Source organism: Poecilia reticulata, chromosome 14 (genome assembly GCF_904066995.2).
Source record: "Poecilia reticulata chromosome 14, P_reticulata-male-v2, whole genome shotgun sequence".
NCBI lineage: Eukaryota > Metazoa > Chordata > Actinopteri > Cyprinodontiformes > Poeciliidae > Poecilia > Poecilia reticulata.
This window is the reverse complement of record NC_088843.1, coordinates 3,976,474-3,988,462: the sequence shown is the minus strand read 5'-3', so window position 1 is coordinate 3,988,462 and position 11,989 is coordinate 3,976,474. Positions and strand designations below refer to the sequence as shown.

Sequence of the window (11,989 nt, the reverse complement as noted above, 5' to 3'; positions counted from 1 at the left end):
TCAGAGAGCAAATAAATGCTTCAATGATTCTCTAATCAACTGAGCTGCAGCTGCATTTTGTTATGATTGAACCGTTTTCACAATTACAACCTTCAAAATATTTTAATATATTTGAATATTCAAAACTGAAAGTAAACGATTGAACATCTTTGTCATCCTGTCAGCTCTTCCTGCAGATCTACTGAGGAATAATATTTCATTCCCGACACGGCAGAGAAAATCTTCCCCATTTTAAATCTCTAAGAAGCCTTTAAGCAAAGCGTTTCCACCCACAAATCAAGCAAACTGATTTCTTCTGCAAACAGTCGGCTCTTGTTTATTTTCCATAAACACCTACACAAACTGAAAGCTCCAGTGCCAAACAACCAAACAAAACAATTACTTTTCAAATTAACATGCAAATAAAAGCACTAAAAGAACGATAACTCCAAACTCGGGATGAGCCTCAATAAACTTCGAACCCCGTTTGTAGAGACGTGTTTAAGCGCTGAAGCAATCCACCAGCTTTTTTGAATTCCAGGGCCCGGCCTGGTTGCTCAGGAAGCGCTGCTTGATCAGATCTTTCACCGTCTGGTAGATGGTAGCTTCCACCTGTGGAGAAAAACCAACATCACACATTCAGTGGCGTTTCAAATACCAGCTGGGAATCATATGAAAAGCATATGAATCCCAAATACAATAGTACCAGTTTGCAGTGTTGTGCTTTTCCTGCCCTCACTTTTAAACTTTCCTTCAACTTTACTTATTTCCTAAAGACGTTAAGTGAATTTTCAAACCATTAAAGCCATTCACTCCATTCATAATTGAAGATTTTCAGCTATTGTGCTTGAACAAAATTATGTTTTCATTAAGGGGGAACTCTCCATTTCCCATTGACTAAAACTGTAAAAGATAAACCACAATTTATTTATTTTACAGCCGTAAAATGATAAAAAAAAAAAAACACAATCACTGTTAAGGACGTCAAGTTCCAGTGTAAATAAATAATTCTTATCACTTTTGATGTAATCAGATTGGGAGGACAGAATCCGAGAGCAGTCCAGTCACCTTGACGCTGTGGTAGGTGGGCAGCTCCACCAGGTAGCTGTGCCCACCCAGCAGTGCAACTCGCTGGAAATAACTGTAGAGGGCTCTCTTGCAAAGTCTGCTGGTGAAGCTGGGCCCATTCACAGAAGGAGAGCTAGGAAACAAATTAGACCACAAGAAATATTAATATTTCCAGTCAGGTATTAGCAGAGCGGTAATAAGCTTGTTCTAATGCCGTTAGAGGACAGAGTGATAAAATGGGAGCTTGATTTTGCCTAAAGACTACAATCATACCTGCATTAAATGCAGTGTCACATTTAGGGCACAATTCTTAATGTCTTCAACCTCCATTTGAAAGAAAAATGCCTCTGCTGCAGCACATCGGGGTGTTGAAATACTTTTGCAGTATTAAAGTGCCGTGTGGCGTTTCTCCAGCTGAATAAGAAAAGAGGAGGTTTCCTGCAGGCAGCACTTACTGAGGCTGGAAGAAATGAAGTGGAGCCCAACGAGGAGACTATTACGACTTTAAACGTAGATAAGAATAAGAAACCGCAGCCATACATTAGAACAAAATCTACTGGCAGAATACGGCGGATCTACAATCTATTTTCTATAATAAGTTATTGGTTTTATTAGAACAGATATTGAATATTTTTACTTATTTAATTTTTTCTGTTATGCGTTATTGTGGTTATTATTTTCATCATAAATGTATAATCTTTATTAACTATTTTGTTACATTTAGAATGTTCACACTGATATCTGTATTCACTGTTAAATATTTAAATGTGAAGTTTTATGCAACTATAGAAAAAACATATATACCAAAGTGTCCATACAATAATTCATAAAATGTGGTCTCAAGAAAAAGTTTAAAAAGAAACAATGAGCTGCTTTAGAGATGTTCCATCAGGATTTAACTGGATTAAATTCAGTTTTCTTTTGGTCCAAAAGGTCCCCAATACATTAACTCATGTGTCAAAACTGTCAATAATTAAATTTAAACGTAAAAAAAAAAACAAAAATAAAAAAACCCAAATAGTGAGGCAGGTCCCTACATACATATATAGTGGCTAAATTAAAAAAGACTAAATATTTATTTCTTATTAAGCAGAGTTTCACCAACTGTATTTTAAGAGTTTTTAAAACAGCTGTGAATAAAATTTAAAACTTGTATCACAACAGACGAGTACAAAGCAAATAATTTTGTTTAGGAGACAAACTGTAAAATGTCTGGGGGTTTTCTGCAGCTCTTGGCAGCAGCTTTGTGCTTTCCACATGGCATATGGCTCCCTAAAGCCTCAACCCAATCAGTGCCAAACCTTTCTACGCAGGAAGCATCGGGCTTTGCATGAGCCAGTACCAAAGATGAACATCAGCCAGCAGATACATTTACACTTATCTATGAAAGAACGCAAAAAAACTAGCGAGCTAGCAAACAATAGCAGCTTGTTAATAGTAGCTTTAACCGCTTCGAGTCACAGTGAGTGAAGATGTCATTTTAAGGCTTTACTTTCAGATATACTTTGTAAGTTTTTTTTTTTAAACATTTATACAAATATGAAGGTCATTAAATGGCAGCTAGGATTAATCAGTTTTGGTGCATTCAGGTGGTTTGGACTATGGTGGAGTATTCAAATAGCTAAACAGAGCAAATTAATAGATTTCCATCGCATTACTTCTAAAAAAAAGATTTTTTTAAAATTTATTTTATGCAAAGAACACAAGATTTTACCAAGTATTTTGATCTAGTTTGTAGTTCAAATATCTTAGTACACTTTAAAAAGATCTTACAAATAACTTCTAAGCAAGATTTAGGAGCTTTTTTTAAGTGAATAATTCCTTAATGTTAATGAAATAGAGCCATTTCCATTGGCAGATTATTGAAACATGGGAAAAATGTTGTCATAAGTGAAATTACTAGACTAGAACTTGTTCACCAATGTTAATGAATTATTTACTTAGGCGAGTTAGCTTAGACTTTTTTCAACTGTATAGAGATTTTTACACTAGAAACTAATTAATTACGTGGTAAGATTTTGTATTTTTGCAGTACATGAGATTCCCGGGGTTTGCTAGCGCCTCCTATTGGTGTCATCTGGAAGTTAACTGTACAGCCTAACGGAGAAAAGCTGGACAAGCAGCAGAATAATGTGTGACAAGTGGCCGATCCGGTTCTGTCAGTGGGAAGATGGCAGGTCATACAGGACCAGTTTAACAAGTACAGCCTTCTGCCAACATCCACTAGCCGGTAGTAAGTTCAGGAAGGAGAGCATTAATAATAACGTCACATTTCTTTTATCCAACGGTGAGAACAAAAAGACGACATCACCCTTCAACGACGACGCCTTTGCTGCTGTCCAGAACTTCGATGTCTTCATCTCCAAGACACCAGTTGATGCTGAGGTTGTCGTGCATCTGGGACGTCTCCGCCGGGCCCACGTAGTCGCCGGGCAGGAAGAGGATGTCCTGTTTCTTGTAGGACAGAGGCAGAATCCCTTCCCATCCATCACCCAGTCGCTTGTTGGTGATGTCAGATACTTCCTCATTAAAGATCCTCTGATCTCCTAAACAGAAGCAGGTCAGGAAAGACGACTAATCTAATAAATGCATAAGTCATCTTAACTTATATCAAACGGCTTTATTAAGAATTTGATGACTATATTCTACCTTGGAAATAACTTTGACTAGAATTAGAAGTTTACAAAATCCCATATAATTAACTGAAGTTTGAGGTTGTAATGTGGCAAAATTCAAGACTGAATACTTTATGTGTCAGTTTATAAAAGCCTCTAAACTCACCAAACAGCAACACATTTTCATAAAACTTCACATGCAAAACGTACAAATAAAATGCATATAACCACATGTTTTAAATTAACTATAAAATATAAAGTGTTAAATGGCTTTACCTAGCACTATGGTGGTGATGTAAAGCGGCTGAATGAAGTGGCTCAATAATGCGCCCTGGACTCCAATGACGGTCCAGCAACATAACTTATCACTGCCGGAGACGCAGCACACTTTGGCGCCCCACAGGCCCGGGTCCAGGTAAGCCACTGGTACCAGCAGGCCCTTAGCGTGGTACTGTAGCTTTAAATTGGTCCAACAGTTGTTCCCCGAGCTCCTAAACATCAAGTTACGTAATATCAGAGGCTCTTCAAAACAAGAGCAAATGATTTTCTGAATCACAAGTGCTTACTGTCAGGTATTCATCTCCACTATGTCAAATTTCTAAAAGAATAGTGAAAAAAGACGAATGCTGAAGAGTCAGCTTTACTTGAAGTAGAAGTTCTTGGCGGCTCCCTCCGGGCACCGGTTGGTGTAGAGATGGAGGCTGATTTTGGGTTTGAGCTGCAGCTGATGACTGTCGGTGCTGCTCTCAAAAATACAACTCTGCTTGGTTGTTGGATCGGCTTCAAAGAACAGCAAAAGCTGTTTGTATAGAAACCTGAACAGAAGCCAGAAAAAATATTTCTTCACAACAGAGTCTTGAATGAATCACATGCACTTATCAGCACCAAAGTGAGCACTTTGATCTAGTCTGCCAGTCTGAGCTTCACTCTGAATATTAAAGAAATGCATTTAAACATTTCAGGAGGACAGAAAGCTGGCAGGCTGGATGAAAAAGCTAAAAAGAGGAGATGGATCATAGAAAGCAAAATGGATAAAAAGGTAATAGAGGGACATATATACGATAGAAGGGTGGGCAAATCTTTTACATAACAGGATAGGTGAAGGCTGTTTCCATCTTGAGCACTCTACCAATTCAACACTTAACAATGAGCTCTCTAAAGACGTGCATGAGATGATTATTAATTCACCAAAGGGGCATTTAGCACCTCAGGAGAGCCCTTCTGGCGATGATTATGGCGTGGCAGTCGTGGACCATCATGCCGCTGTAGCACAGCCAGCCGCTGCAGCACGAGCGGCCCGCTCCCATCGCCACAACCTTATACTGCTGACACGGGCGACCTGCTGTATCCGCGACCTCTGTGCAGAAATGAAACGATTCGATAAGCGAGACATTTTTAATTATTAAATCCATAGTGTGCCGGAAGCTCACCACTTATCAGGACGAACGCTGCCATGTGACTTTTACAGCCGTAGAAATCTGGATACATTCTGAGGAGGACGTCGAACTTCTCGCTGCTTAACGCTGCCATGTGACTCTTGTGCCACTCCATTTGCCAAACTATGAGAAAAGCCAAAGGTCTAAACTGTCAGACATCATTACTGCTGAATAGGACTTTTACTGTTCAGGTAATACTAATGTACAAATCTGCTGCAGCTAGTGCATTTGAAATACATTATTTAAAAAAATGCATCAGTGGAAACATTCTGGACAGGAACAGAGATGTGAGACAAAAGGACTCAAAATGTGGTCAAGTTTACGTTTTGAAAGAAGTGTCTAGTTCTTCACTCCCTTTAGGACAAAGAGACAAAGGCCAGCAGCTCTACAGACAAGCTGCAGATGACTGAACAACAGGTCACACTGACACTTCATTCGTTACTTCACTTCTACACAGACAGAACTCCACCTTCAGTCTCAGTACTCTCATATGTGGTTTGGAGGTCCTGGAGCTGGTCCACTAGAAACTCTTCATCTGAGCCTGTGCTTGCAGTGGGAGACAAACCGCGGAGAGAGAAAACCGCTGCTTCTTCAGAATCTTCATCCTGAAACGAGGAAACCAAGCAAACAGCTTCGGCCTTCATCCTTCTTTCTCTACAGTCTGTCAATAATGGCCATATGTAACGGATGTTAAAATACTGAAGATCATCTTGTCCTGTGTGTGAATTAAGGAACTTCAAGATAAACTTAAAGCAACTGCAAAATCCTCAGAAAAGATAAACAGAACTTTATTTGTAATGTTTTCTCCTTCCTGGTCAACAACCTTCCTCTTTCACCCCTTTAAAATAAAATGTTATACCTTTTAGAAGTTACACAAATAACATTTTTATGTTGATAGACATTTTTAAAAATAGAAACTCATTGCACATAATACTACAATGATCTGGTTTTATACGTTTGAGTTTCCATACTTTATTTTTTAACCACACCTTTATTTTTAAATAAGATTCATTATATCCCAGAACTCCACTTCAAACACAGCTTTAGAAACCGACTATGAAACTGACAGCAGCTTTTAATGGCTTTTTATTTCTGGTAGAATTCTCACTATAAAATATGTCCAAAACACCATTTTAATTTTGGCACAAAAATCCTAAAAAAACAAACAGACTGCCGAGCACAAAGTGTGTGGATTAATTATGGTATTAAGTGTGACGTTTTCTTTAGCCCTGAGAAGGAGAGTTGGTGTGATTGCTAAAATTAATTAGGATCAGAAACTCGAGTTTCTACCTTTTCTTCTGGCACACCAAACGTTGGTTCTGGTGACCTAGTGTCTGTAGTTAGTGACAAATTTTGTCTACATGCAGATTTATGTTTACATGTCTGTGTTTTCTTCTTTCTTTAAATGAAATATATCTTCTTTCTGCATGAAATGTATACATATATTTGGACATTTGCTGTTCTTGAAGTCTTTCTCACAGATTTTTTACAATTTGTTTTGGGTTTTTTTTTACCTCATTTTCCACGGACAAGTCATCAGAATCAAACTGAATTTTTCTGATGAGGATGGGAGATGTCTCGTTTGATCCGTCGTCACCTTCGCAAACATCAGACTCCTGTTTGTGGTTTGAGCCTCCTGCAGCAAGTGCATCATTTCTACGAAGCGAAAAGAATCAAAATGTTTAACCTCATGTTTTGTTTTGTTTGGCAAACTCCCTAAAACTTTCAGGGAGATTTCCATTCCTTTTATAGTTTTGATTTTAAAAGGTAGACTTTGAACAAAAACAAGATTAAAATACTCTTTTTTAAAAAAAAATGTATATAAGCTAAGGAGCAAAACGTAAATCTGTCAAATCCGTAGGAGTCAAAAAATAAAAATCAATGACCACATTTCATGCAAACTGATTTCAGTAAATAAAATAATTGCTTCAGATGTTTTGGTTTCAGTTTAAATTATTTGTTAGAATATCAGCAAGATTAGGAAAACCTGAGAAGACGAGCATACTTTAGCTGTATAAACTTTGCTCCTTTTTAGTACAAGTGCTTTTTACATACTACATTGCAAAACAAACAATAATTAACTGTACCATAATTAAAATGTGACGTCAACAAATATTTCCACCTCAACAAAAGAGACATGTACTCTTCATCTCATTACCTCAGTGCTACTGTGCTGCCATGAACTGCTGCGTCCTCGGCCAGGTGGACTTCAGGAGGATGATGGTGCAAACCTGACTCAAAGTCCGGTTTTAGAGACCTAAACATTGCACCACCGCCTCTTGGACTGTATTTAAATAATTCTTGATCTGACATGTTTGTCAAGGAGCCTGAAGGAAATTGAACAACACTGGTGTTAGTGTTACACATTTGAACAGCCAGAATAACAGTCTAAATGATAAAACACTAGTTTCAAGAGTGGAATTTTTAAAATCGATTGTTGGACAGGACTGTCACTCCAAATAACATTTTTTAGCAAATTGGATTTTCAAGAATCCCTGTTTATAGCCCGGAGAGAAAACTCCCTAAATTCCATTCAGCAGCTAATCTTTCACCTCCAATTTGCAGCAAAAAATTTCATTTTGGTCCAATAAAAACAATCCTGGAGCTGAATGGGACTTTTAAAAACAGCTTAATGCTGCTTAGCTCTCCTTTCATCAGCATGCTTTTATGGTCCATTCCATTTTCTTGCACCCTTGTCCCTTAATGGGGTCGGGAGGGTTGCTGGTGCCCATCTCCAGCTGACGTTTCGGGCGGGAGGCGGGGTACACCCTGGGCAGGTCGCCAGTCTGTCGTAGGGCAACACAGAGACACACAGGACACACAACCATACACACATACTCATACCTAGGGGCAATTTGGAGAGGCCAATTAACCTGACAGTCATGTTTTTGGACTGTGGGAGGAAACCGGAGTACCCGGAGAAAACCCACGCATGCACAGGGAGAACATGCAAACTCCATGCAGAGAGACCCCAGGCCGGGAATCGAACCCAGAACCTTCTTGCTGCAAGGCAACAGCTCTACCAACTGCGCCACTGTGCAGCCGCTTTTATGGTCATCTATTTAAAAAGGAGTCTACCTTGGTTAGCACAGCTAAATTGTAACAGTTCAAATCACGTTTTCCCCAAATGATTTTAACATAAAATCACAAAATATGAATTGAATGTTTATTTTCAGAAAGAAAAGGAAATTAAGCACACGTGAAAGTAAAAAACGAGAAAGAAAAAGCAAGTTTATCAGGAAGGACAACTTTCAGTCAATTAATTACAGAAAACAAATTTTCAATAACACAATTTGTTTTTCTATCTGACTTGAAAACAAATTAAATATTTTCCAGACTGGTGAAGAGTGTGTACAATCCTGTATTAAAATATTTTATTAGAGTTAGTAAAATGTGGGTTAAATCCAAAAACTGACCAACATATCATACATTAATCAAGCAAGATTATTACATATTTTTCATTAAAGAGAAAATATAAACGTCAAAGCACATACTAGCATATGAAAACAATACTTACTTGCAGCAGTTTTCCCTTAAACTCAGTACTTTTCTATGATGGTTGCCATTTTTGATCTGAACTTTATTAGCTAACTTCGGGCAGCTAGCCAAAACAAGTTGCAAGGACAAAAGCTAAAAGCTCAAATTAAAAACACACATATTTCGCCACTTCACATGTTAAACAAAACTACTAACTTTGTTTATCATTAAATGTTCAGAGTATTTTCTCCCCACCAGTAAATGATTGAAGTTGCTCCTCGATGCTGCTAAGCTAACAAGCTAATCATTTCCGCCATAGAGGCGCTGTTCATATTTGACATTTAAAACTTAAAACTCTGAGTGACTATGCAGTTTTTCCTAACTCTGAAACCTCTAGACATACAGTTCAAATGTTACCGGGACAAATAGATGATTCCTCGACACTGAAAACAGGAGATGAGCCGCTTGTTTCTGCGAAGTTGCTGGTAGAAGGTCAAAATGGCAGCTTTACACGGTGCAGGAAGGAAACTGTTCATTAAACGTCATTCTTCGTTTAAAAACATTTCAAGTTTAACTTATTTTTATTAAAATGTCCGTCAGTCTCTGAATTCAAGATATTATATGTCAAATCAATTGGGTACATCTGCATTTACAACAGTTTACATCAATATAAAAAGACAAAGACAGGCTCAAACATGAAATCAGATTGAGCCAATGTAATCCCTACAGATTCAAATTATGTTGGTTGAACATATTATATATAAATATTATATTATAATATAATATTATAAATAAAATCTGAATTTTTCCCCACTTCCACAAAAAGTAAAGGAAATTAATTTCAAAATTGTGAATGATGTTTACTCTTGTAACGACTTCTTGAAAAATAAATAATAATAAAAAAACTGATATTCCTGCATGTTTTGTTTTGATATAAAATATCTAAAATTTCAGTAATACTACAATTTATTCAACACTGAGTTTGACATACAAAAATCATAGAACCAGACCCTGAAGGAGGTTTTCTGGTAACTTTATCTGTCAAATTTACCTTATCAACACAAACGCCTACAGAGAGACTTCCAGCATATTGGAAACCAGCAAAGATAATTCCCATTCAAGTAATATCGGTCTGTGGCTGGGTGTGCTCCTGCATGGCTGCACATTGGACATTATGTGATAGATCAGCACAAAGCAGAGCAAAGTTGTGAAAATATGAAAAAAATGAGAGAAGAATATCTTTGTGTTCAGCCTTCCTGAGTCAATTCATTATAGAGCAACTTTAAGATGCAACTGCAAGTCTTCTGTGGCTTGCCAACATTTATCCTCATCAAACTCCTCCTTCTAAGTCAGATTGGATAGAAAGTGTCTATTGACAACAATATTAAAATCTTGCCACAGATTCTTGATTGAATTTAAGTCTGGACTTTGAGTAGACCTTTCCAACACATTTAAAATGCTCTGACATAATTTCATTGAGACTCTGAGTTTGTTTGGGGTCGCTGTCCTGGTGTAAAGTGAACTTCTACCAGAGTGGGCTGTTGTCACACTAGAATATGAATGTTTGATCCAGTCTTATGACCCTTTCAGCTCATTAACTTTCAAAGATTGCCTTCTGTTTATCTCCTCTCATCTTACCAGTTTCACTAGAAAACCTTCATGCAAACCAAAAGGTGAAAATGTTTCACCTGCCCAGAACACCGTCTTCAACATGTTTGATCTGGCTTGTGGAAAGAAATGCAAATTGAACTCAGTTTGGGTTTCACCTTGCCACTGTTCCATGTTCAGCTAATATTTATATTGCTAACACATTTTTCTTTCCCAGCTGGTGAACTCTTGGCTTCTTTTCCTTCATTACTGTTTATTAACTGAGCAACCACATTCTCAGATTTAAATTCTCTATTATGTTCAATCATCTTCTTTGATTCACATATTTTCTACAACTAATAAAAACATAGTTTGTGTAGTATTACAACAATTACATAAACCAGTAAAATGCTTCCCTGTTTTAAAGAGTGCCATTCAAAAAGCTATGACCAGTTCTTATTCTATTTATAATTATCTCCTCCCTCCTGTCTATTCTTTTAATTCTTCTAACATCATCTGTACTTTGTGTCTTATGTAAACATCTTCCATTTATGTCCATTATCCCACCTCATTTTCCATAACTCCTTCCTTTATTTCCAAACTATACTGTTGCCTTCAGACCTAGATAACTTATTAGCATATCAATAACTACTTTGCCTTGTGTCATTCTACCAGTCTACCATTTACACCAGCTGATAGTCATTTACCTCATTAAGCTGTAGTCAGTTTCCTTATTGGCTCCCTCCTCAGTCCACCTCTCCAGTCTCTTCTCACACCTGAAACTTGTCAGCTTATCAGCGCTGGTCTTTTGTTCCAGCCTCGCAGTATTTAAACCCTTTGCCGGCTCACACTCCTTGTTGGTTCCTCCCTGTTGTTCCTTGTTCCTGTTACTTTTTGTTCTGCTCTGGCTCCCTGTGTTCTCCATGGGTTTTTTTTCTTGTATGTTTTTGTTTTTTCATTCTTTATAAAATTTTCAAATGCAACTCAAAGTCTCGACCTGCTGCGTTTGGGTCCAACACCAACAGACATCATGACAGTTGCAGTACAGTTACGTTTATTTTATAAGTTTTTTTTAATATTCGCAAACAACTCGTATTCCAAAACAGTATTAAAATAAATGAGCATTAAACTTGAATCATGAGACTGAAATAATAAAAATCCCTGTTAATGAGTAAATACCATCAAGCCTAATCTTTTATTTCACGGTGATATCTGTCAGAATGTCCTCTGTTGATGGAATTCAGATTGAATTTTTAAAAAGGAAGCAGAGATCTGTCATGTTTTATGTATATACAACGAATAAGCAAATAAGTACAGGATGGTTTGGTAATTTCTATGAATTTTAAATCTGCAACGGTTCACACACGCGCATGCCTGCTCATTCATACTTTAGAAACAATCATTCTGCATCTCCCTTGATGCAGTGATTATACAGGAGTTAAAATTAGATCTCTCTCTCTCTTGCTAACACACTCACTCAAGTGTGCCTTTTGCTGTAGAGAATATCTTCCAGATCGCCGTGAAACGCGAGACTGAGCACTGTTTGCCTTCCTCTCACCTCAGGAGAAAGCCTTCACGTGTGTTTCCAGCCAAATGAGGGTTTGTTCCGAGGAGTGTGTGCTAAGGCTTTCAGTGCGACTGTGTTTCACACAAGACTGTTGTAACACAAAGTCAAAGCCCATCTCAGGAGATCCTGCTGATTCGCGGCGGTAACAGCCCCATGTGTCATCTTCGTTTTAAATACCAAATATTCCCTCCCTGATTCTGCTCTTTTGTGTCTTTGTATTCTTTGCGTTCCCTTCTTCTCTGCCTCTGTTTCACTTTTTT

General features: G+C 37.7%; 1 protein-coding gene across 3 annotated transcripts; it reads right to left on the bottom strand.

The window, feature by feature from the left end:
• Positions 1-302: 302 nt before the first annotated feature.
• On the bottom strand, positions 303-9,278 carry adad2 (adenosine deaminase domain containing 2). Of its 3 annotated transcripts, none has more exons than XM_081615830.1 (11): positions 8,979-9,278; positions 7,257-7,425; positions 6,613-6,754; positions 5,568-5,703; positions 5,093-5,221; positions 4,869-5,019; positions 4,307-4,477; positions 3,939-4,153; positions 3,359-3,593; positions 1,048-1,180; positions 303-591 (listed from the first exon to the last, which is right to left on the bottom strand). In XM_081615830.1, the coding sequence occupies exons 2-11, from the start codon at positions 7,409-7,411 to the stop codon at positions 481-483; spliced, it is 1,578 nt and encodes a 525-aa protein (XP_081471956.1). In that variant the 5' UTR covers positions 7,412-7,425; positions 8,979-9,278; the 3' UTR covers positions 303-480. The 3 variants fall into 3 exon arrangements, with proteins under 3 accessions (XP_081471956.1, XP_008425180.2, XP_081471957.1); XM_008426958.3 differs by having other exon boundaries at positions 8,993-9,276; XM_081615831.1 differs by lacking the exon at positions 8,979-9,278 and adding an exon at positions 8,616-8,924.
• Between the last annotated feature and the right edge of the window lie 2,711 nt (positions 9,279-11,989).